This window comes from Amphiura filiformis, chromosome 9 (assembly GCF_039555335.1).
Source record: "Amphiura filiformis chromosome 9, Afil_fr2py, whole genome shotgun sequence".
Classification (NCBI taxonomy): Eukaryota; Metazoa; Echinodermata; class Ophiuroidea; order Amphilepidida; family Amphiuridae; genus Amphiura; species Amphiura filiformis.
In genome coordinates this window covers 33,015,241-33,043,066 of record NC_092636.1, presented here as the reverse complement: position 1 = coordinate 33,043,066, position 27,826 = coordinate 33,015,241, and the positions used below count along the sequence as shown (strand labels likewise).

General features: G+C 35.9%; 1 protein-coding gene across 1 annotated transcript in view; it reads right to left on the bottom strand.

Moving 5' to 3' along the window:
- The window catches only part of LOC140160895 (uncharacterized), a 61,807-nt gene that overhangs the window by 7,726 nt on the left and 26,255 nt on the right, over positions 1 to 27,826 (bottom strand). The window contains 6 exon segments of the mRNA XM_072184228.1: positions 4,166 to 4,514; positions 9,594 to 9,782; positions 15,031 to 15,129; positions 16,017 to 16,247; positions 22,142 to 22,282; positions 27,263 to 27,535. Of these exon segments, the coding sequence (XP_072040329.1) occupies positions 4,166 to 4,514; positions 9,594 to 9,782; positions 15,031 to 15,129; positions 16,017 to 16,247; positions 22,142 to 22,282; positions 27,263 to 27,535 (1,282 nt within the window).

Below are 27,826 nucleotides of genomic sequence, written 5' to 3'. Positions count from 1 at the left end.
TTACACAGGTTAATCAGCCAGAAAGGAAGACCGATCTATCTGGTGCTGATCGGAGAAAAGGAATAGCAGCAAATGGCAAAAAGTTCGTACTTTTACAAGGCAAAAAGCAGCTTTTCTAGGCATTGTGGACATGGTGCCTTCACCAAAGAAAGTTTCCTACTATAAAGACCTAACTTTTGAGATGGTTTGATGTCGAAAGGTGCAAAATCAACAATAAGGCGCCCGGTTATAAATCCGCGTTCAGCAAGTCATCATCACGACACTTGTAAACAAACCGTGCTCGAGTTTGATTGACAGGTGACGTCAGACGCGATAAATTGTCTTTATCTTTGTCTTTCATTATAACCCTAACAATGCAAGTGTTCTTTGGCTATTGTACCCAGTACCCCTAGCATACCAAGCAGTGCATGACAGGACCATAGAGTACTAAACAGTGCATCGCTGACCTGTAGCCACGGGTGTTTCACTGGCCCAGCCAATGAAACCGAAAGTATATATGAATTGGGATGATTGCGTCAACTTATCACATGGGTTGCATGTATGCGCAGTAGTTTTGCTTTGTTAGATTTAGCATGATTAGGGTTAATATAGTCCTCAATGAAGGGAAAAAGAGGTTAACTAACCGGTAGATATGGGTGTTTTGCCGTGCATATTGACTGAGTCTTATCATGTAAGATGTTTATATGCATGCACAGTGGTTTTGCTATGTTAGACTTTGTTAGATTTACCATGGTTAGGGATACTGTGTGCAAGGATGATTTCTTTAATTTCAGATACCAGAGATAAAAAAAGGATGGCGATCCCAGATAGATCGTCCAAAGATATGAGAAAATTTTTTTTCATTTTCAACCTATTTTACAAGTTGACCTCAAATGACCTTTGACCGTAATATGTAACCCTGAACACCACTATGACATGAAAGTTCCAATAGTGTAGCTATGGCCCAAGTCTGATATAAAATTGGATCGATTGAGCTCATATTTACTGGTCGAGCTATGAGTTTTAAAATATTGGACAAGATGACGTAGTCGAGTCCACTATTTCAAAACTCATAGCTCGACCAATAAATATTGGGCGTAAAGCATCCAATTTATTTTTAGTTTTGGATCCAGTATTTTCAAAAACTTGGATTCAACAAAACAAAATAATGGTTACGTTGCAATGGGATTTGAACTGTTCATTGAGTCCAGATTTTACATTTTCAGCCAATTTTAGCTTGGATACCAATACATGAAGGCACCCATAATGTAACTGTGATCCAAGTTTAGTTCCAATAGGAAAAAGGAAAAACCCTTCATATGAGACCAAATTTTAACCAAAAGCCTTACATAATTGTTGACGGACACAACACACGGACACACTGACGGACACACAAGTTGTTATGTGATGTCTTTTCCATTTTCCATTGTGTGCACTGCAGTCCATAAGCACATCTTGAATAAGGTGTTGTATGCCCGATGTGTGCGCTCATTGTATAGAAATCAATGGGGCCTGGTATGCATAAAACATTAACAGAAGCCAAAATTGCAACTTTTGAATCTGTACCTTAATTCCATCACTTTGCATTTCATAACTTAGCTATTTTTGCATCATTTGTCATCACTTATATCTCAAATTAAAGAAAACATCCTTGTGCACTTAATGGTCACCTTGATATTTTGAAATATATACTCACTTTTATCTGCTACCTTACTTATTGTGCTGCCTGTATTTAATTAACAGGAGTGAGAAGCTTTCATTACTATGTTGCATTTACGTTTTTTGCACCAAATTAAACAGTATTTACCCAAGTTGTCTATGTGAGCAATATCCCAGCAAACACAAAACGTTTTAGACATTATTCGCAAAAGGTTAGAAAGGGTTACCAGAAAACATTTATATGTAAGGTTATATAAAGGGTATAAAATGTTTTCATAATATTCAAGAACATTTTTTTGAAAACTTACTACAAAATATTCTAACATAACGTTATTTCAGTGTTGACAAAATATTTGGCAAAAAATTATTGCAAAACTTCTTTTACAATAACATTTTGACAACATTTTAAAAATATTGTTGCAGGGTTTTCATACAAAATGTTTAAAAAACATTTTTATGACCTTTATAAAACCCGACATTTAATGTTATTAAAATGTTTTTACCAAACATAAAATATATTTGATTAAAAGGTCTTAAATATGTTTTGTGTTTGCTGGGAGCACTATTATGAAGTCAGTATTTTTAACAAGTGGGGCTGCAAGCTGCTGTATTGGTGCAAATTGCAAGTTGAGCAAAAAGCTTTTCTGCAGTGTTGCCAAAACTTTTCAGCATCAAGGCGTGGTACATTGGCTCACCAAGCCACAATAGAGGAATCTGAAGTAGCCAATACTGGATATTTGGGTGGATTGATTCGAATTTAGAACGTGAATCACCCAATTGGGCGGAAATCACTTGACTTAATAGTGCATTCATAGTTCAAGTAGTTGAATAAATATGAATAAATACAATCATAGACAAACTAATATCAAATGCATATCTTCTATTTACATGAAATTTCTAAGCAATTAAAAAAAAGTTTATGGCTGAAATTGTCAGTGTCACTAACAGCATTTTTTTTTGCTTGATTTTGCATAAGAAGATATGGCAGTATTTTTTTAAGGCTGTTCTTGTAAAGATATCGCTGCATTCTTGTTGACGTGGCAACTAGCAGAATTTCAAAATAGAGCAGAAAAAATGGAACCAATCAAAGGGAAATAGGAATTTTAGGACATGCATGATTGTATGAATATAATAATGTTACATGCACAAATGTAAGGATAAGCTGACTATAAATAATGACTAACTACAAGAAAATAATATTGATTTGAAGAGAGATATGATAAACAGTACAGTAGGCATAGCTACTTAGATGTAGCTGCAATATAACAACTTCTTAAATACAACCTAATAATAAGAACTAAATGGACCCACTTATTTCAAAATTCTGAAACTGCAATTTACAGCTCTGCAGGGCAAGATTTTTTCACCCCGATCCCGGACTTCCCAGGCATAGCCCGTACCGCTGCGCCACCGTGCCTGCTGTGTTCCCTGGACCAGAGCTGTAAAATGTCAAAGATGGATCCCCTGACCCTGTTTCGGTCCGGAAATTCTGGGTTTCGAGGTGTCCTGCAGGGCACTTATTCACATGTGATGAGATATGTTATCTGATAGTATTTATTATATTTATTATTTTATTTATTAAACTTTATCACTGGTATACAATAATTATAATATAACATATTGCACATGAATATTCAAAAGTACATACAAAAAAAAGGAAGTAGATAAAATTTTACACCAGTGAAAGGCAAGGACTAACAGGTGCAAAGCACCTCTAGGACAGTCCCACCAAAGATCAAAACAATGAGGACACCCCCTCCCCCCTCCCAAATTTTTATTTTAAACCTACACAAGCCTACAATCAGAACACTGGCAACATGTAACCCAAGAGCATGTGTTGTAAGGATCAAAACTCTCATCTAGTTTGTTCTTATACCACTCAGAGAGCTGGCTCTTAAAAAAGACATGTTGCCAGTGGATCTAATTGTGAGAGGAAGTTGATTCCACAGTGGAACGATACGGTTGAAAAACGATGCCCTGTGTATGCCTAGTATGATGGTCTTGGTCAGCTCCAAAGGATGGATAGACAATGTAACATCTATCACATAACACTAAATAACTTAAATGTTCTTCTTTGTAAGACCACATCTCAAATCGTGTGAATTTTTAAAATTACATTCTAAATTCAAGTGTTACTCATCAGGGTGTGTCAAAAGTGTCATCAATGCAGAAAATGCCACTTTTTGCATGTGCCTAGGTGTAATTTTGAAATCACCTCTCTTTTTTTTCAATGGGTCTAAGTTCATCACAATATATATATAGCCTTTGGGATATTCCTGCACAGCTCACAACCTATAAGTACTGTTCATGGTACTTGCACACACATGAACTTTTGCAGGAAAGGGCAAAGTTATCGAGAAGAGGAATTTTCTAGTCAAAATCAAAATTGTCAAAACAGGAAAATATTGGTCCCTTAATAGGTTGTAATAAGAAGTTGCTTTAGCACTGCTGCTTTTTGAGCAAGCTTTTTTTTCTTAAGCAAAATCAGAAACGTAAAAATATAAAATGTAGCAAATAAAAAACTCACGCCCTGGGTAAAGTAGATGCTTGCATCATATGACCTCTGGGTGATATTATAGCTGACCTTGGTCTTGGTATTGCACTTCTTTCACTCATACTCAACCTCACTGGTATACCACTTCGAGATGGTGATGCCGCCCTCAGTTTTGTCGGTGATGGTTGTCTAAGTCCACTTTTGGGCGCCGATGTTGGCGACCTTTTGACTGGGATGCTATTGGGTTGTTTGACTTTAGGCTCTGTAGGTTCTGTGTTAGTAGGTGCAGAGGGTTGAGAATTGGAATTATTAGGTTGCTGTGCCGTGTAGTTGCGATTATTTAAGTTTGGTAGACTGCCCCCATGACCTTTGGTAGCTTTTTCTGAAAATGAACGAAGACAAGAAATAAATCAGTAAAACTAATAATACTAATTAATAGTATAAGTTGTCATGCAAATGGTTAACTTACATGCCAAATATCAAGGTTAAGTCAATTCTTTCTCCATTTCCAAGGCACATGCTTATGTGGTTAATAATTGCTGGCTAATGGGACATTCGAGTTGAAATCCATACACCCCCAATGGAAGATGTGACCTTAATCTCCCACACTGAGAGTGTAAATTTCAAACGGATTTAACTGAATGAGCACCTCCATTTGAAACTTGTGTGGGAGATTAAGATCATGTCTTGCACAGAGGGTGTATGGATTTCAACTGGAATAGGCCATTAAACATTGGAAGAGTATTGAGAGTATATTGGGAGCAACTGAATGACAATTAAGGAGAATTTACAAGACTTGGTGATCAAATTAAGAGTTTTAGGAATTAATAAATCAAAGCAATGTCAAAACAGACAAAGTAAAAGGTGATGGAGTGGTATCAATCTAGACACAAAATGGCAGTTACTTCCACTGTCAGATCTGCTTCATTCACTTTGATTTTCCAAGTCATGTGATTCTGCATGCCTCCAATCTCCATGCTATGTGATTAGTATTAAAGATAATTACATAAGTCAAGCATACCAGCAACCGTGTAGCAATAGGCTATTCCAGTTGAAATCCATATCCCCTATGGAAGACATTAACTTAATCTCCCACACAGAGGGTGTACATTTCAATAGAGTCACCCATTCAGGTAACCCCAATTTGAAATTCACACTCCCTGTGTGGAAGATTAAAGTCATGTCTTCCATAGGGGGGTATATGGATTTCAATTGGAATAGCCATATATTATGTATATATAGTTATGGTTTTCTCATACTGACAAATCCATGATAACTATAAACCGTCCACTTGTAATAATATACTGACAGTAGAGGGCGGTGTTATCAATTTCTTTTTTCAGTGCAAGGTACTTCACAAACTTGCTTTTCCCAACTGGATGTTGGGGCATAAAGTAAATATTTTTAATACTCACTGATCAAAGGTCAAGACAACTGACCCATTGGTCATCGGCGCGTAGAAGGGGAGGAGACCCTCTTCTACTCAATCAATCATCATTATCGCATACCCAGACCACAGAAGAATTAAAAAAATTACTTTCAAAAACAAGAACTGTTATTAGTCTATAGGAATGGTTTATAGTAATCTAGTATTTGTTCGTATGCAGAAAAAGTAGGAAGGTCAACCATGGAAATTATGGTATTTCCTATAATGGTTAAGGTTATATAAGGATGGTTTGTAGTGATTTAGGGATTCAATCATGTTTCACCGTTGTTCATCACCGTTTAACAACGATGCGACGCGTCGTCTGCGTGGTTTACTTGCGAGGGCAGCTTTAGCTGCCCGAGTAAGTAAACCACGCAGACGCGCCGGACGCGAAGTTGTTAAACGTGATGAACAACGGTGAAACATGATTGAATCCTTTCAACAACGATAAGAAGCTAAAGATCGTATACTTCGCGAATATTTTACGAGGAAATGTCAGTTAATCATTGCCACTAAGTCTTACAAAAACTTCGATGATTTCTCTGTTAATATCAGCAATAAAACTAAAGAATAAAGCGGCAAAGTTTAGCCGCTACCTGAAAAATACTGAATTTAACTTGTAAGCTTGCATACGCACAAAGGTTCCAGGCATGATTTAATTTACTGGCGCTCTCGCGAACGCCGTAGTCTCGCTGCGTTCAGCAGTATCACGCTTACAGTAAAAGTGTGGATTCATCACGGATTAACAACGATTGGCTCCTGTACAAAGGTATAGGAGGAGTTGTTGAAATAGGATTCATCAATATGCTGAATTCACCTTAAGTAGGATGGTCAACAACTCAAATTACTTCCTACACATAATGCACATAATTACTTAGTATTCATGGTTGTTTACCAAACTATATAAGGATATCATAAATAATAAGTAAATAATGAATAAGTGATCTGTTCAGGCAATATGAATATATTTTCCAGTGAATCGCACAGTGACTTAATAAAACAGGCACTTTCAACTTATTTAGTGTTGGCAAACTGAGCAAACAAGAATATTTAATAAGCTCTGACTTCAAGTCCAAAGTTATCAGATGAAAAGAATCAAATTTCTACTTTGTTTCACCTCAGGTTTGATAGCAATGCATATTTAGTTGATTGCTGTATTGGATCATCCATACTTAATCCTGCAGCATGTATACACATGCATACAAGAACGGTTTGTTGGCAAGATAAGATCACTTTGTATGCTTTTAGCGTAACTTGCATAAAGTTCAGATGTTGCTACCAAACTAGAGGTGAAGTGACGTACATATATAGATAGCAGAGCTGCCAACATTTGAATCTTGAAAAAAGGGAGATTTCCTGTTGCAATCAGGGAGATTTGTCAAAATGTGTACATCTTAATGGATGAAATCATTTCCTTTTCAGGGAGATGACCAAAAATTAAGGGTTCTGAAGGTTTAAAAGTAGGGAGTCTCCTGTGAAAAGAGGGCGAGTTGGCAGCTCTGAGATAGTGTCAAATATAAAAATCACATAGTGACATCACTCTCAAAAGTTTGTAAAATAAAATCTCACCAATCAATCCAGTATGTTAGTATCAGTACATACATGGTTGATACAAGCATGCATGTCAGACATGCACTTCAAACAGTTAGAATAAGATCACTGCAAAGCACTTTTGTTTCCTTGTCTTTATAAGAATAGAAGATAAATGTCTTTCCATTGTTATTATTTTGCTAACTTCCTTTATAGGATAATAGTTACTAAGTTATTGTTTTGCTTCATTGAAAGAGGTTAAAGTTAAGTAAAAATTGATATGTGTAATTAGTAGTGTCAGTTATATTAAATCCACTATTTTATACCATATTTTGCATTAGTTTGTTTGTATGTTTTTTAGTATTGACCAGTGACCACAGTATATGGGCTATTCCAGTTGAAATCCATACACCCCCTATGGAAAATATGACCTTAATCTTCCACAAATGGAGTGTGTATTTCAAATGGGGTTACCTGAATGGGTGACTCCATTTGAAGTCTCTACCCCTTGTGTGGGAGATTAACATTGTGTCTTAAGGAGTGTATGGATTTAAACTGGAATGACCTATATAAAAATGTAAAATAAATGTAGATATTTATATAGCGCTTTATGCCGTAAACAGCCTCAAAGTGCTTTACATTTATTCCGCCGTTATTAGAATATGTCGGAACCACGTTTGCTGCCTACAAATGGCGCAGGGTTCATCAGTACAACGACTGTGACTACCCCTAACAGCTTCCCATTGCACCTGTGACTGTGACTACCCCTAACAGCTTCCCATGGCATGGGCCATAGATTGCATCATTGAAATATCTGGTAATATGGGTGTATGTTTGCAGGGATGCTAAGGTAAAAAAAACATGTTTGTTTCCTGTAGTAGGTCAAAAAAGTCAAAATGCAAAATGTGGTTTTTATATTTTTTTTTATAATCCATGTCTTCAAAGGGAAAAAAAAACCTTTTTTGCTGCAAATTGGAATGGGAATTTACAGTGGGTCTCTCCGACACACACACACAAAATCATATTTCTTCATATGATCCCCTTTCAACCTGAAGGTATTTAAAAGTTTTTTACTACGCTCGATAGTTGTGTGATGTGTAAATGTTTACTCCAGTAGTGTTTTATATTATTTTTGTGATTTTTTCTGTTTTTTTCTTTGTAAGTGAAAAAAACAACTAATGCGCAAAATAAGCCGTCAAAAACGCAATGCGCGTGCACTACAGGAAACAAACTTTTCTTTTTTGGCCTAATAAGCTTTATGTTAGCAAAAACAAAAGTGTGATACCTTTAAGTCTGTATCAATTAATTCAATATGGTTTCAATTACTTCTTCTTTGCACTGATGCTTAAAAATCAACTGCTTTCTGTTTACTTTTAAGTGGGCACACATACCAGTGTAATGTCTGAATTGTCAATAAAGAAAATGCAAATTGAGCAGATAGTCTTGACATTTTGCATATGTTAGTGGCAACCTGTATTCATTTGAATGACTGTTAGGGCATTATTATGGCATTATATTCATAAGTATACCGGCTTAATAGCTTTCATGTCAATTATTAAATCTTGGACTATTCCAGTTGAAATGTATACACCCCTAGCTATGGAAGGAAGAAAGGACATTAATCTTCCACACAGGGAGCTACCTGAGTGACTCCATTTGAAATCTGCATAGAGGGAGTATTGATTTTGACTGGAAGAGCCTAATATTTCTGCGTTTGCTGTTTGCCAACTTAGCTTTGCATAATTGTAGGTTACAGGTGTAGGTCTATTCCAGAGCAGATAAAGATATGCAAATATCCTGCAACTGATTTGTCATCCAACTTTTGCATCAATTGCTGGATTTCAAGTTTGCACAATGGTTAGTTCTTTATTTATTTCTATTGCACCTAAAATTTGCCATTTCTTATTTTCCCTCAAGAGGCCATTTTGCTTTTATATAATCCAAAGATAGTAGACTCAAAGAGAACCGACACAAAAAACACCCAGTGCGTGATGATGCTATGGTTAATCCGCAAATTTGGTTTGTCGCCCATGAAGGGCAAATAGTGTACCACTGGTATTTATTGGCCTAAAGCCCGCAATGGAACGATAATTGGCATTTTTAAGCATGAGCACTATAAAGGTTTATACATGCAACACCTTACAGTGCAGAACACAGAAAACCCCAACCAAGCACACACTTTGAATCTAACTTTGCCAGGCGCATTCACAGGTATACTATTTCACCCTCTATGGCGGAGTCGGTACTCTTTGACTCTACCTCATTGATATTATAAGTTCTCTATAAAACAAGTAAATATTGGTTACTATGTAAATTTCTTCTAGACCATAATCTATGGAATGATTTAGTGATGATGGCATCATGAGATTCTAGCAATGAAAGTCCTTGCAATGCCAATACAATGCATGATCATATCATAATTCGTATGCAAATTAGCAGTTTAATTAGTATGCAAATTATATGATCCCAGCACATGAACAGGGATACTTGAATATATCCTAGTACCAATTGTCTTGTTCCGGGTGGTGCTGTTGGATGCCGTTGACCGTTTCCGTGGGAGATTATTGGGCTGTTTCAGCCCTCTGGCCTTTCTCCCTTCTGACGATGGGGAGTTTTTAGAATTGGAATTGGCTTGATTAGGTGATGTTCTATTTAAATTTGGCAGACTACTAGTGTGGCGTTTTGCCTTTTTATCTGTGAAAAAAATACAATGTTTAAAGAAATAGATTATAGGTGAAAATAACATACCGTCACAGGTGGGAAAGACCTCATATGTACTCTTTGCCCTTGAACATTGATGAACCAAACCATTCAATAAAGTCTACACCTACAAGGCTTTATCCATTTTCAAGGGCCAAAAGTAAATATGAGGTGTTTCCTGCATGCACTTCTGGCCCATGAACATGGATGAAGCAACCTATTCAATACAAATTATACACATACAAGGCTTTATCCATGTTCAAGGGCCAGAAGTACATATGAGGTACATGCTTATAAATAGCACACACAATAATTAATATAATAGTACATTCAAACCATGGAAACAAAAGTTTTGATATTACAAAAATCTCACACAGAAAGTTACACATACAAAGTGAATAAATGTCACTTGATCTGGGTCATGGGCTATTCCAGTTGAAATCCATACAGCCCCTGTGGAAGAAATTACCTTAATCTCCCACACAGAAAGTGTGAATTTCAAATGGGGTTACCTGAATGGGTGACTCCATCTGAAATCTACACCCCCATCATGTCTTTCATGGATTTTAACTGGAAACACCCATTTTTGTCAAAAGTGGATCACTTGAGGTCACTCAGTGGCTGAGTAATAATTCAGCTTAAAGCACCTGTTCCTCCTTAAAGCCATATTATAACATTTGCTGAGGAGGACGCCCTCACTGAATTAAAAAAATTCTCTTTTTACATGATTAACTTGTACTTTATTAAACCAATAAAGCCCTGCAAAAATCAAGACTCTAGGTGCTGTAGTTTTGTCAAAATCCGAGATTTTGAATAAAACGACGGAACCGGCGCTTTATTATTACAATGGAATTATTAGTCGAACGCATACACGATGTTCATAGCACACAGTACGTCACGGCGTGCAGGACGGTGATATACACAACAAAGGGTCGTACCATAACATGACCAAAGGAGTGGTACGTATTGGCGCCATGTGGGCTGGTAGTAAATTCCAATTTTCTTTGCTTTGCCGTAGTTGTTCGCTCAAAAATAAAAGGGATATATCTGACAGTAAAAGCTAACATTTTATGGCAAAGAAATGCTAATCTATTTTGTTTGAAAATGTTATAATATGGCTTTAAGTGATACAATTGATCGTGTGTGATTTTCTGTGTTATCATTATTCCATAGAGCAGAGAAGCTAACTAAACAAACAACTTTAAAAACACACACATTTAGATCATGCAAATAAGGAACAACATTGAATGAAATTAAAAATATAGTTTTAAATCTCATTCAATGCACAAAGAAATCTGAATGACACGTCACTCATGACACACAATTACCTCAAACATAGGGCAACATGGGGTATAAGATTCCATTGGCACGGCGCATGCAAACGTGTGATAAAATGACATGTATTAATTAGGACATGTAATGGTGAGAAATCAAAACAGTTGTAATACTTTTCATCAGATATGTGATAGGGTTGTTCTTGAATATCTGGGTCGATCCTTCATGTAATTATTTCGTGTAATCTAATCCTAACTCTAACCCTAACCCTAAGCCTATTCCTAATCCTAACCCTAATCCTAACCCTAATCATAACCATAATCCTAACCCTAAACTAACCCTAACCTTAACCCTAACCCTAACCCTAATTTCGTGTAAAATTACATGAAGGAATAACCAATATCTGGTTAACCATTAATACTTGAAAATAGAAAGTTAATTGGAGGAATCTGGTTAACCATTAATACTTGAAAATAGAAAGTTAATTGGAAGAAATTATACTACTTGGGAAAGGGGTCAGTCTTTACATAATCAGTTTGATTTTGGTAAATTCCTTTACTGGTGAATTTAAATGGACGCTTGCAAGTAACATAATTTCTACCTCACAATATTGTGGCTATAATTTAACAAAAAACCAATACTGCTCTACTACAACAAAAGGGCACAACTGATATTTTTTGGGAATTATTCCATATTGGTGCATTTATCTACAGAATATTCGGAAATATTCCAAATTCAAAATGTGTTTTGTCAAATCAATTATCTCCAAATAAGAAATATGTGTGATGTGCCCTTTTGTTGTGGCAGAGTAGTAGAACACAATGGGCTATTCCACTTTAAATCCACACTATACCCCTGCAGAGGATTTTGGAAATATCTTCCACACAGGGAGTACAAATTTCAAATGGACTTAGCACATTAACCAAAAAGATCTGTTTGAAACTCATCCTCCCTCTGTTGAAGATTCAGGTGGAATTTTTCTCAGAAGGTGTATGAAATTCAAATGGAGCTGCCTAATGTGATCATTCCATTTGAAATTCATAATTCTGTGGAAGATATTTCCAAAATCTTGCACAGGGTAGTGTGGATTTAAATGGAATAGCCCAATATTGTGCATCCAGATCAATCCTTATATTAGGGGCTTTTATGCCCAGATTCAAACAACAAATAACATTAGATTCAATTTATCTTTTGCATTAGCCATGCATTATGACCAATCAGACCAATGCAGTTCAGAGCAATCTGTTGATCTGGATCAATTGAATAATGCTCTTTAATGTTACGTAAAATATGTAACATTGTTAGATTAAATTTGTCCTTGGCATTAACATTAGCTGCATAAATACATTAATGGACAATGAAGTTCAGATCAACCTTGCAATCTGCAACTCAATCGGGATACATTTGTGGCTCAAATAAGCTTCTATATCTAAAATAGCCTCTATACTCAACAAAACCTGAAAATGAATATTTGACAAAATCAAGCAAAACTGAGTCATTTGTCACACAAATTTGTTTTTTTTAATGTAATATATTTTGCCCAAGGCTGGGTGGTTGATTGCTTAGTTGAATGATTGACAAGCAATAAGAACAGCTGCATCATCATTGAAACCTGATTGATTGATTGATTGATCAATCGATCAATCAATTGATTGAAATAAACATTGAACATATATCCAACTAAATTTGAGTGACAACAGATTCATTTTGCTTAATTATGTCATTCTTGGTTAGTTTGACATCAAAATCACCAAAATGTATTGCAAAAGTTCAGATTAACACTTTTAAAAGTGTATAAATAGAGACCAACACACGCTCACGGTTACTGTTGTTGCATTCACCCTCACACGCTAAAACAGCTTATGGGGTGAATTAAACATGTAATGATTTTATTCTCTCGAAAATGTCAGAATTCAAACAGTTCTGATTTTTCTCTCCTGAGCTCCATTTCTTTACTTTAAAAAGTGATTCATTATTGATATCAAATGTTTTTCTCCTGTTCATAGAATTCATCAAAAGACAAATTTATAAAAAACATCTTCCAAAGTGAATTTTTTTGGTCATTGACGCATTAGGCACTTAAACTTGACTTTGAAATACAAACATCAACTTTCACAGCTTTGTGACAATGTGTTCTGCTTTGATATCATGCAGTTCACAGCTCTGTCTAGTGTCTACGTGCATGTTTGCAAAGTTAAAGCCTTGTGTTGCAGAAATACCTACACATAATAATGATCATACTATTCTCAAATGAATCTAGCAAAAGCAACAGAGGTAGCAGATGCAAACATAGTACCCGAATCGTAAAGGAGAGAATCAACTGTTTACCAGATTGCAGAGGACTCGGGATGCAAGAACTAAGATTAACCGTTGGGTGCAGAAAGGGAATGCAGAAACTTACAATTAAAGCATCTACAGCAGCAGAAAGGAAGTGATTTTTCCTTCATGAAAGAAATCACAAAACTAGCCTAGTGTTTAAAATTCATTCAGGGATTATTTATTTTATTCCGTATAATTTTGCAATTAAAGCCATAACATTTGCAGAGGAGGATGCCCTCAATATTTTTATAAATTCTGTTTTTTACACAATTGTAATGTACTTTATTAATATAACATACCCTCCAAAAATCAAAACTTTAGGTGCTACATGTATAGTTATATCAAAATCCGAGATTTTGAATAAAACGCAGGAAACATCGTTTAATTATTACGATGGAAACATTAGTCAAACGCGTACACGGTACTCATAACACAGAGTCACAGTACATACATCATTGTACATGTTGCGTAGGATACACACATCAAAGGATTGTGCCGTAGCACAACCGACGGAGTGGTATGCATTGGCAACATCGACGCTGGTAGTAAATTCCAATTTTTCTTTGCTTTACCTCAGTTGTTCGGTTCAAAATTAAAAGGGGACATATCTGACAGTAAAAGCTAACATTTTACGGAAAAGAAATTTATACTAATCTATTTTTATGGAAATGTTATAATATGGCTTTAAGTCTTTATCCTAGTCTAACTCTGTATGTCTTACATGCAGGAAACACCAAGAAAGTCCACACATCACAAGCAAGCTTGGTCATAAAAAATGGTTGTGATGGACATTACAGATTGGAAGAAAGCAGAGTTTATTCCTCATTTCAGAGGAATTAAGGCACAAAGAAGGAAAAGTGATGTTTAGCATGTGCAAATCACATGCTTGTATGAATATACATAGCAAACAAAAGGGGTAAGGAAGCAAAGAAAGATGGCCGATTGAAGCATATGAGTACATGATGATGAAAACATTCAAGACGACACCTGGTAAAACAAAACAAGGTCTTGAATACAGTGATTTACATAGACATAAAGCATGGTCAAAGTAAGACATACAGCACAGAAGCAGATTTAGTCAAGGAGATTCTCAACTCTCGGGGGTGAGGGGGTGAGAGGGTATTTGGTGATGTCCTTGATAATTGCATGTGTGCCAATTTCATCAATTTACTGTCCTGTGCTTGATCCATGTGCAAACCACATCAGAAAAGAGGATCGTTTTTATACATATTTGCACAGAAACTGACCCTTTTGCACATGCTATCATCAAGCTGGAGCTGCTGGACACCCTCAATTTCCCCATGACTGATGGTGCACTTTTTCAAGTGAGAGTTATGGGTAAGTTCTTCCAAATAAATCAGCGAGTACATGTACAATACATTGACAAGGTTAAAACAAACAAAGACAACTCCACACATACAACACAGACATGAAAACAAACATTAACAAGTATACAAAAATTACTCTGGGAGATACTACTGCACAGTAAGAAGAAAGCATGCATAGAACAGCCACAGACATGAAGCACTGTCTAAATTGTTGAGGGCACTGTTCACCAAAATCATGCACAACTGACATCTAAGAGAGCACTGTCTAAGATGTTGAGGGCAGTCTCCACTGATCTCATGCAACCTGTGCACCCACTCACCCTGTGCAAGTTTCTGTAGTTCGGCTAGTGTGATTGCTTCACCATTATCATTTACATGGTTGCTAGGATACTTGGCCCCATAACTATAGCGACGCACATCTGCTGGTGAAGTTTGTGGATGGAATGAAGAATGAGAAGTGAGAATTGGAAGATGTGCAATGGTAAAATGTGTATGATATGGTACAGATCCTTTATCTTTCCGGGTTCCATGCAATTTAAGTCACTGTAATAACTGGCTATAAATATTGAGATTTCAATGCAATACAACATGAATTCAAGTTTGAGATCCCACTCTTTCCTTGGGTGTGGTAAGTGGAAGGATTCCTGGATCTGTCCTTTGTCACAAACTTCAGTAAGAACCCAAAGAATCCATGATATTGATGTAATTGATACATCAGTTCTAAACAGCCAAGACTGTGCTACTTTATGCTAATGCAAAGAAAAAAAGTTTGTCTCAGAGTTACTGTGCACATTCTTTTTGCGGTACTTTTATGTCTTGGAAAATTTTGCCAATTTTATTTTATTTAACACTTTATTAAAACTGAAAAATTAGTGAAAATGTTTCATTATGTGTATAAGAATCCAATGGTCTATTTCACTAAACTTTTAACCCTTCGTAACTCTAGTAACCGTTTGTAAAGTTACAAATACCCAATACTAGATGTAACTTTATGAAGGGTCCCTGTAGTAAATCACTTTTACTAACAAATTGTACCATTCGTGAGTAAGTTTAGTGAAATGGAACTTACGACTCGTCGTAAGTTACGAACGATTTTGAGACTTACGAAGCTTCGTACAGTTTAGTGAAATGGACCCCAATTTTCAAAGTTTAAACCATCTCAAACTTTGACTTAGCTTAAGTTATTGGGATAGAGGAAAACTACATTCCACATTAAATTTTAAAATCTTCGCAAGCTCTGAAAGCTCTGAGACTTAATTTTTTAGGCCTAAATTGAATTCAGTTTCTTTATAATAAAATTACATACTTCCTGTGTCTGTGTTTTTCCTAAGTCTTTCTAGCGACGGTCTCCTCCTGACGACACCTGTACTAGGTTGCCTAGGTGACTACACCTCTGCATCTACATCATCTTTATCGCCACACATACTACTTTGACTAGACGTTCTTGACACGGCTCGATGAAGAGCTTGGTCGGATGATGCTGATACCATTCTTCTGGGTGAGTTTGCCGGTGACTGTTGCGTAGCTTGCCGTAAACCTGTCAGCAAGGAAAAGTACAATGAGAAAATGTTTGAAAATTGGTGTTAGAAGTGATTTCAATTGATGAAATGTTGACATCTACATAATGAGAAATCAATATACACTGCACATGAACACACCTCTAGATCATGTGTACATACACAACACACACAAACCCTCTATGACATTCATCACTTTATATTTCCGTTCATTGATAAAACATTGCACAATCAGTTTCAAAACTTCAAACAGGTAATGATTGAGCATTTATTTATTACTACTAATGACATTGATAATTAAACACTGGTATGTGACTGGTCTTTGGTATGCTTGAATTAACCCCATACATGTATTACCACTGTACTGTTCAAATACTGTATTGTCTGTAATAAATCCTCCCCCTCTAATAAATGCCCCCCTCCAATTTTTCTGTGTATTGACAAAAATGCAAACATTTTCATGCTATATTGTGTGAGTAAGCTTAAAACTTGCATCAGTCATGTCAGTCTTGTCAGTGGCGATTGCTAAATTGCATGGACAAAACCTATTATTATAACTCAAACTTCCATCCATTCCATTGCCTAATTATGGCAGAATTTCACCAGATTCTTGCTTGATAATGCACGTACGGGTGTAATTTTGTTGTATTTACCACAAAAATATCAAATCCATGGGCGCCGCCATATTAGGTCTAGCGTAAATTCCTCCTTTCTACAGGAGCACCATCGGAAATTTAACCAGATTTTTAATAAACGCCCCCCCCCCTTTGGAAAAATGCAACGCCCCGGGGAGTTTATTACAGACAATACGGTAAGTTTATTTCCCTACATGTATATCTAGCTGATTATGATATAAGTTTTAAAAATTTTAAAACACAAATCTTAAACAAAACATGATGTCAGTAAATACTGTTGGGCAAGGAACCAATATGTCTGACCAACAGTTTCACATATACGGTCACATATTTAAATATCAATCAACCTATACACAGTCAAACTTCTATCCATTTGTCACCCCGATGGGGCAGTGACATCAACGCGTTGAAGCAGCTGTTTTGCCTGTGCATCTATGCGTCATCTTTATGCATGTGCTTATGTAAACCATCGCTTTGAGTGAGCGATTTGAGGCTGCGCAAAATGAAATGCACACTGACGTCACTGCCACATCAGGGTGAAAAATGGTATAATCAATTTCTTTTGTGTTGAACATTTAACTTCATGTTAAAGTAACCACTAAGTTATACTTTAAAAACCAGCGGGGTGAAAGGACAGACACATTAATGCTGGCACTTCCTGTATTGATAATGATTCACATGAAACAAAGGCATTCATGTGCCTCCCCCATCATAGTCATTTATGATTTTAGTATATTTTACTGCTTCAGCAGATGGGTAGATGGAAATAACAATGCTAATCCTAAGGGCTACACATGAACAAACCAACTAGGATGGATTGGGTCTATTCCAGTTCAAATCCATACACCCTATGGAAGACATTACCCTTAATCTCACATACAGGGAGTGTGAATTATAAATTGAGTCACCCACTCAGCTAACCCCGTTTGAAATTCACTCACAGTGTAGAAGTTCACATCTTCCATAGGGGGTGTATGGATTTCAACTGAAATAGCTCATTGTGACAGCAGGTTTAACATCTTACTCTTTTTGAAACTGATTGCAAATATGTGTATACAGGTATGGCTCTCAGCTTAATCCCCTCCTAAGGATGGAATACTATCATGTTTCATTTACCCCATCTTAAATTTACCAGGGAGCCAAAGAGCAATCTGAATGTTATCTACATAGATAGACTTTTTTGAGGTAGCCATATAGCCACTAATACCACAAGTTGCCACTGCTGGGTACTGAACCTAGGACCTTATGAACCAGAAGTGCCTACCCTAACCCACAGTCCCTGCACTCTCCCCTTTAAGAACCAGCAGACACATTAATGTTCCTGCTTCCTGTATCTTTAATGATTCACATGAAATGAGGACATTCATGTGTCTCACATTGTAGTCATGTCTTAACGATCAATTTCAGCCTTGTCGCCTTGCCAACATGAACTCTTCTTGACTAAGTACTATATTGTGTATTTATTTGTTTTTGATAAAGGGATACTACATGTTTATAGAGTATTGGTTCCTCCATATTGACAAAAAATAAACAAAAACTACTGGTACAAAAATTTGAGAATAAAGATGTCTGTCTCATATAACACTGGCGACATCATTATTTTAAGTAATGTTTTACACCAAAAATAATGATGTTGCTTGTGTTATATGAGACAATAGATGCACGACAGCGGCTAAAACAATACCTTTATTCTCATTCTTTTCATCATGACCCCATTTATTTAGTTCTTTAGGTAACTGTTTTATTATCTCATCCACACAGTTACCTTTCAGTAATTTCGTGCTAAAATCAAGTTAAGGTTATTAATTATTTTAAACTGTTGTGATTTGGTAGTTCACAGCATCTTATGAATGGTAGTGAGCTTTGGCAAAAACTGCATTGCTCAATTCATAGCGAGTGTGTAGAAGAATTAAAATATCACAGATACACTTTTATAGGTGCTGCGGTTCTTGAGTTACGTTGTAAAGAGGGCTGAAACAACAACACTTTTGTAAAAGCGTACATAACTCATTTCAACAATAAATTAAGCAAGTTTGCAAAGTATATGATTTGTAGAATGAACTTTTGCAAAACATCAAGGCGTTAATTTTCAATAATATATTGATATAGATAATGAAAATCGGTTTTTAGGTTGCTTCGACCAACAATACCTCGTCTACCCTTAATAAAGCTTTAAGTTTGAGTATTTTCCATGTGGCAATTTTCTACTACTTTTCGACAGCCTAGCAACCAGATGGGATAGGCGGTTCAGAGTGTACACACATACCATCATGTACATCAATAAGTTAATAGCTGCCATGTAATATGTATTATCTTAACCAATACTTGATCATTTTACACCCACTTCTTGTGACATTTTTTTCTATAAACAGTCATTTCTTTGTTTAAAATGAACATTACTTCCTGAATCCTGACCCCACCCAAAATGTCTAGATCCCCTTCCCTGACCCCACCTAAGTTTCCCCCGGCCCTGATTTGGTAAAATGATCTAACTTGAAATTAAAATCGCCCTTTCGAGAAAAAGAGCTTTAAAGTTTGAACACTTGGCGTTTTTCTTTTTGAATAAAATAAATTATGAAACAGATCTAATGTCTTAGAAAATATAAAAATCTCATTATTTGGTGGCATGGTGGTGATTTTAGGATGTCACCAATGGAAGGAGCGCCCTCACATTACCCATGATATGGATTTATCTCAAAATGTCCACATTTCAAGTTAGACAAATGTACTATGAAAACCTAAGTCAAAAGTTTATATAAAATGTTTGAGCTTGAAGGAAACTGGATGTTGTGTTTTCCTGAAGGCAGCTATGACATTATAGCATCTTTGTTACATTCTTGACATGCTCACATGGTGACATGCCATCTAGTGTGTCATAATATACAAATACACAGTAATAAGTCAACACACATATTGACATGCTAACATTTATCAATAACATTCATCTTGTAATTATTATGGCGATTTGGGGGAGGGGCGATTTGGGGAAGGGGCGATTTGGAGGAGGGGGGTTGAGAGTAGGGGAAGTGTCACCCAGCTTCTAACTCAACCAACTTCTACAACACCCTATATACCTCAATAGCTCCTGTATGTACAAAGAAATTTAAATTGTATTCCTGAACTTGTAAGCTTTTACTATTTCACGCACAAGAGCCAGATTCCTGATAGACTTGTATTTTATCCTTGCCTTCATATATTTGACAATTGTATTTATTACTATAACTCTTACCTAGACATGTTATATAGGGTCTAAATTATTCTTGAAAGAATTTGGTAAAAATAAACAGTCTTCTTGATCCAAATGTGTAAATAAACAAACCTTGATACCCAACACAAAAATTCCATGTATAAGCCATACGAAAAGATAAACGATCAGTTCTAATTGCAAAATCCACTTTTCTGAAAATGAAGCTCTAAATATTTGCAGGCTTGGTTGATACAAAATATGTTTAATTTGTAATGACTGTGGCAAAAAAAATGAATAAAATAAAATAAAACAAAACAGAACAGAACAGAACAAAACAAAATTGAAGAAAACAAGCTTTTTTTTATTTTTTATTTCATACACACTATATGTACTATCTTGAGTTACTATCAGTGAGTGTCAATTGAAAACATAAATTTACACACTTACAAATGTGCTCAAAATGAGCACCTTGTAGTTCCTATCATCTGAGTAACATTTGCTGAGGTAAATTAATTTTGTGTGGTGATATTAACAACTTAGAGATCTAAATCTTATGTAGGCTTAAAAGTACAGCAATTAGGCTATTCAGTTGTAATCCATACACACCCCCTATGGAAGACATGACCTTAATCTCCCACACAGGAGTGTGAATTTCATATGGGGATACCTGAATGGGTGACTGCATTTGCAATCTACATCCCCTGTGTGGGAGATTAAGGTCATGTCATCCATAAGGGGTGTATGGATTTCAATTTGAATAGCCCATTACGTCACAAAAACCCACATTCAAATAAGCTTTAGAGGAAGTTGGGAAAGACATATGTTCCACAAAGCACATGTGTTGTCTGCTTCCACCAGAGCCGGCCCCAGGAAAATCATTTGTCTGTACACCATGGAAGTAAAAGTATTTTACTTCTATTATGTTTATTAATGTAAGTTTATATTCTTATTTTGCCTTCATGTTTTTTCACTTTTTTGTGATTTTGGGAAACTAAATGAGGTGTTTAATTATTTCGTAAAAAGTATAAAATAATTTGATATGAAAATATATTTGTGTGTGTTATTTTCACTAGTTCATATCAACTTGCAAATTTCACAAAAATATGTCTTGCAAAAATTACTGGACATAGAGTAAGTCATTCTGACTATGCCTATTACACCTCACAAGTTCAGGGGAACTTGTGTTCAGTTTTAAAAAAGATGTTTGTCAAATTTAAACAAATCTATTATCAAATTGCATTAGGTAACTCTTATGTTAGCCAATCAAGTGCTGAAGTATTGAACCAGTGATTGTGATATCCAAATCCCCTATATTTTGTTCGGTTTATAATTGGCAAAGGCTCTGAACATCGTGGATTGATATAGAATCATTAGAATGATGTGCACATGCAGTTGGTAGCAGTACCTACACTAGTTGTGCTTTGTGGAAAACATGGCTGGCATGCTTATGTGAATTTATGCAAGCGTAATTTTGGACTTCATTACTGCACGCAACATGGACTATAAAGTATATAGAGCATGTAGTGCGATGGACTCGAGACTCCGTTTATCGACGCGAGGACAGTGAAATACGCTGTTCACGTAGCCTATATTGTTGGTGGCAGCAGCATTTTTCTTTAATTACATATTCATATATTCATTACAAAATGGCGGACCTGGAGTCAGCTCGCGCATCATCTGCTTCGGCTGCGATGATTTTACAATTAAATAGAGATCAAATGTGCGATTATTGTTGAAATGAGAGTCTATATAAAAGATAATAGTGTTATTTAACATATAAAGTATTAATTATCATGAAATTGTACAATTTAAAGCTACGATATTGAAAAGACAACATAGAGTAAGTTTGATCAGTACTATGGTGCCTGCCAAGGTATTGCAGCAAATTTTCCCATAGCCTTCTGGTGGCAGCAGCATTTTTCTTCAGTCTCGTGTTAATGGCGCTGGTGGGTAATACACGGGGGAAGCCGACGGTGTCCACACCTTTTTGCATTGCGCTGGTATACATGTATGAGTTGCAACGGCCTGCACGCAATAACAAAAATCAAATAACTTTCATCCATTATATACTGAACAAATTATAGTTACTTACTTTCTTCTTGCATTTTGGCTAATATTTGCACATCGGTGACATCTTCTAATCTAGCAAAACTTAGTCTCTCTTCACTGCTTTTGCGTTCTCTTCTTGATGGAGTGTTTGGGGGTGACGAGACTGGAGAAGTGTCTAATTTACCTGCAGATGAAAACAGTTAACACAAAACAAGAGTGTTTATAAATAGAATTGGGTTGGGTCCAATATACCTATGTACCCAGACCAGGCCTCAAAATACTTTTTTCAATTTTGGAGCATTTTGTTGGAAAAAAAAGAGGGTAGGTCATGGTTTTAACATTTGGTTTTTAAGATTACAACTTTATTGAGGAGGCTTCTGATTCAAAAGCTAAGCTATGACATTACATGTACATGCACAGATTCATCACTGGGTTTTGTACAAGTTTACAAATACAGCTTCAATAAAAAAAAGTACAGTGGCCTTAAATCTTCCACGCTAATGGTTACAAAGTACCTCAAACAGGTTCTGAGGAAGCTTACCTTGTCTACACAGTCAAAACACAAGTTAACAATGAATCATTCCAGTTTTCTAATACATTTTCTTTCCAAGTCATCAACTATTTTGGGACAAAACCAGATACCGGTACTCAATCTTTGTTGACACAACCAAGGATACAGGTTTACAAATAAGAATGTCCCTATTTATATTTAATTTTAGTTTTGCAATAAACCAATAAAATGACGGATCAAAGATGTTGGTCTTGCGCATTATATGTAATTATTAATTTATTATTATAAGTTCACAGCGTATGTCAAATTACAACAGGGGGGAATGAGGTGGTTTTCTTCAAGATTTTCTCCAAAAATTCTGGAAAAAGTACAGCTTCTTAATTTTTTTAATCAAAATTTGCACACAAAAAATCCAGAATTGGCAAATTTAGAGAAATATCACAAATTTGTATATTTATGGGTCTCTTTTAGTCGATTTTTCAAATAGATTTGGTATATTTTTGGGGGTGCATTTTTGGAATCCCATGCACACATCCCTTCCCAATCCAAGTACCCCAGGCATCACTGCAAATTTCAAATAGTAGAGGTCACCACCCCAACCACAATCCTATCCCCTAACCCTATAAGAGCAAAACCCTAAACACCTGAGGACTGAGGAGATGTTGGTGGGTGGCAGTTAAAGTCCGGCCATTATGACCGACTGTATGCGAACCTGAAAATCCACATCCTGAACTCATGGTGTCTGCCCGAGGTGAAAGGAAACCTGCAGAGTGTTAACCTAACCATTTCCGTTTTTCACAAAATAGTTGTTAGTACTGATACTAAAGGAGTGGCCAGACATAACCATAGATGAAGTAGAAGCAATGGTTAAAGAGATTCCCAATTGACAGCCTCATCCCTCAGTTTTCTTTAACTTCAAAACTGAGATTTTGGAAGAAGAATGCTCATATTTTTCTGATTACCCCAGTATATCGACAACAATATGTTTTGTTTTTTGGTGCGAACAAAAACATGGTGAACTGTGGTAACCACATCGAATTAAGGTTACAATGTAGGTTATTTATTTTTTCGGGTTTGGAGTGTCCCTGGACCTAAAGCTAAATGCTTCTAAATTGAATCTAGATAGCCCTTCGTAAGTTGAAAACCTAATGCAACTTTTATAGGTTTTCATTTTTGTATTTTAATTTTTTTATCAAACTTGGATGAGTTTTTGACAAGAATACAGCAGGAGATATGCACAGATAGTTTCACTGTGTTCAACATGAAGATTTTATTGAGATTGATTCAACCTGAATCTTGCACAGAGGCAGGGATAGCGCTAGAATGAAACACTCCAGTGTCCGAAGGGACCCCCAAACTTGCAGAAAATTAAAAAGTAGTGGGTCCGGAGTAGAGTTTGGCGATTCCGAGTTGCACAAATGCAGCATAAATAGTATGTCTGCAATAGCGCTAAATTGAAAAACTAGGGGGTCTGCAGGGACCCCTGAACTTGCAGAAAATTTAAAAACAAGGGGTCCGAACTCTATTTTGGTAGATCCTGGACACCAAAAAGCAACCTAGCTCTACCCCTGCACAGAGGGAGGGTTAATTTCGAATAAAGATGCTAATTTCATTTGAAATTCATACTACCCTGTAGATCTAAAATCTTCCACAGGTGGAGTGCATACTTAAAATGGATTACCCCAATGTCTCAAATATTTTCCTCTGATGTACAATTTTAATTTCTCATAAATTGTGCAATTCAAGTTTTCTAAACAAGTCACATCTTGAATGCCACATTTCAACTACAACAAAAAAATGTGCATCCCCACTTGTTTCCCAGTACCAATCAAGTATCAGCCTATAACTTTCCACTTTAGATGTGTCCTCTCCACTTACAGTTTCATGGAATCCTCGAATTTCTATATTTATGATGTTACTTTATGATATTTCTTACTTAATTTCGAGTGCAATTTGTTTCCATTTCCCATGCAATTCCCTAATTTTCATACAATTTGCCAAAAATATTACAAGTACACCCCAACCTGGAATTTGTCGTATTTAATGTTGTTTAAGTAATTTGTTTCTGCAAAACTCACTGTGGCTTGAATAATGCAAGATGTCAAGTGTGTATTTCACTACTAGGACAGATAGGAGTGAGTGAAGTGACAATCTCAATTATGGATGCATGTCACTGCAACACTTCTAACATACACACACCACTAAGCGAATAAACCCAAAACGATTTCTCAAATGTCACAAAATTCATTAAAAATTTTGTCCTTCATTAGTTCCCTTTCCAGTGTGGGTTTAAAATTTTATTTGTGGGGGCCGAAATTGTGAAAATATGACAAAAGCCAAATTGCTGATATTTGAAGGATTGGGGCTTGTTTTTTAAGCAGGTTGGAGTCATTTTTGCTTTTCATTTGAGAGTGTCAAACCCTACCAAACCAAATATGAAAAAACACTTATCAAATGTTTTCAAATGTTATTGTAAAATATTTTTTGGCAACCATATTTGGCTATTATATATTTTGTCAACACTTGTCAATATTATGTTAGCATATTTTGCAGTAAGTTTTCAAACATGTTTTTAAATGTTTTAAAATAAAATATTCTATAACCTTCATACTCTTTATATTTAACATTTTTGTTGAATGTTTTGGGTTTACTCAACTTTACTGGGAATATCTAGAATCACTCCGTTCAAAACATCACCTTGCAATATTTGGACTATATGCATTATTTTATTGCTTTCTTCAAATTGGTGGTGTACTGTTAGTGTTACATACCCAATAGCTGGCTATATTGACAACTAATGTTTTAAAATAAAATGTTTTATAATCTTCATACTCTTTATATTTAACATTTTTGTTAAATGTTTTGGGTTTACTCAACTTTACTGGGAATATCTAGAATCACTCCGTTCAAAACATCACCTTGCAATATTTGGACTATATGCATTATTTTATTGCTTTCTTCATTGGTGGTGTACTGTTACATACCCAATAGCTGGCTATATTGACAACTAATGTTTTAAAATAAAATGTTTTATAACCTTCATACTCTTTATATTTAACATTTTTGTTAAATGTTTTGGGTTTACTCAACTTTACTGGGAATATCTAGAATCATCAAAACATCACCTTGCAATATTTGGGACTATTGCTTTCTTCACTGGTGGTGTCCCTTACATACCCAATAGCTGGCTATATTTGACAACTACAGGCATGGTCTTTCCCACCACGTACAAACAGATTTCAATCTTTTCCACTAAATGTCTATTATTGGATTGTGTCTAAGATTTAAAGCTTATTATACAGCAGGTACATGATTAAATTCTTCCGGATGATATATGTATTACAAGTCTATCATCCAATTACTCATCTAGTCCAAACTAATTTAAGATATTATGTATCTGAGCGATATAATACACAAAAGGGCTGTCCTAATTTTAGCTTGTACAACAGGGGAGGTATTAGTGTGACAAGGAAATATGCAGCAAATCTGATTGGTTGGACTTAGAGGTTAATTAGTTTTATAATTGTGAGTACTGCATATCCCATACAAAATATTTGATTATAATCACCAAATATCACACAGAAAGATAATTTTGTAACATACACATAGAAATATTTGTCCCACATTCATTTTACACTCTAGTCTAGTGCAAATCAAAACGGCACACACGTTTTTATCTAGAGTGTAATGTGTTTTTATCTAAATTGTCAAATTATGCATGGAAATTACCTTTTTTACAATGTTTGATGATTATTTGCAAATAATGTAAAATAATGCTTTAAAACTGTTTTTGGTAAGTGTATTGAAGTTTGTAGGCAACCTTCCTGTAAACAAATGGGGGGGGGGGGGAATTGCTTGGGTAAGTTTGTTAAAATGTGACAATTTTGTTTTGTACTATTACATGTACCATCACTAAGGCTATAGCTGTACATGACGCAGGCACATACATGAGATAGCATGTATAATCCGGCAAAAAAAAACAAATTACGTAAATTTCCACTTACATTTCCAAATACATTTGACAATTTTGCCCCCCCCCCCAAAAAAATTTTTTTCTGGTGCCCTGACTGCCGCCACACAATGTCCTGATATCTTCATGGCAGAAATCGCCATGGTAGGTTGAATCCACAGCCATGCATGGCCATTTTGTTCCGACCGGTTTAATAGTTTTGAGACGCATAATGGCCCGATGGAATCCGACTTAGGCTATTGACAATAGCCTAGTGACTGACCTCTGTACGGTCAGTGAGCATGGTATACGCCATGAGGTCATCTGCTTTTAGACTGCCTCTACGAGTGGCCTTCGCTGCACTATAGTTCGGCACACATAAAATCAGAATTTTTTCAGTTTTTGAGCTCCATACGCACGGTTCTTTCTCAATACGCAAGCTAACGACTATCATATCCTTTCAACACATATATTCAAGTGCAAGCATAAAAATATGGCTTCTTTAGATATTCATCATTTTCTACCCCGGAATCCAAAGATTTATCGTCTGAATATCAAATCGTGCATAGTACATTCACGTGTATCGATCCCGGGTATTCATTTTAGTGTCTCTGCTGTACAATGTAATTATTAACCAGGCGATGTCGCTCCACTGTTGCTCATAATTTGAAAAAGGCGTATACATGTTTGCAATGAATACTTACCTACACCTAGCGATGCATCTACCATAACCATATTGTTGATACTAGATGAAGCTGACGATGACTTAGAATGAGATGGAGAATGTTGCGGTGAATGTAACGGACTGCTGTGATTAGGAATTAATGGTGGAGATGATGATATTGGTGGGGAAGCAGGTCGCGGCGATGTCGCTGTTGCTGACGCTGATGTTGCTGCTGCTGATGCTACTTGCTGTGAAAGGGCTGGTACTTGTGAAGGTGCCACAAATGCATTCGGTCCCATGCTATTTCTATTTGCTGCAAATGGAAGAATAATGTGAGCTGTTTAGCACAACTTGAAATTCAGGCACACCTGAGAACAGGGTTGGTGTTTTAAAAAAAAAAAAAAAAATCAAATCGATTATATTTGATTTAAATCGGATTTTTTTTTATTTAAATCAATGTTTTTGATTTTTATTTATTCCAAGAACTGCTATACCCCATGAAAAAGTCAAAAGAGACCGGTGGAATGCTAGACTATGTGCAAGCAGCAATCCCATCAGGTGTTTACAAAATATCAAAACGTGTTTTTTCATGTAAAATTTTTTT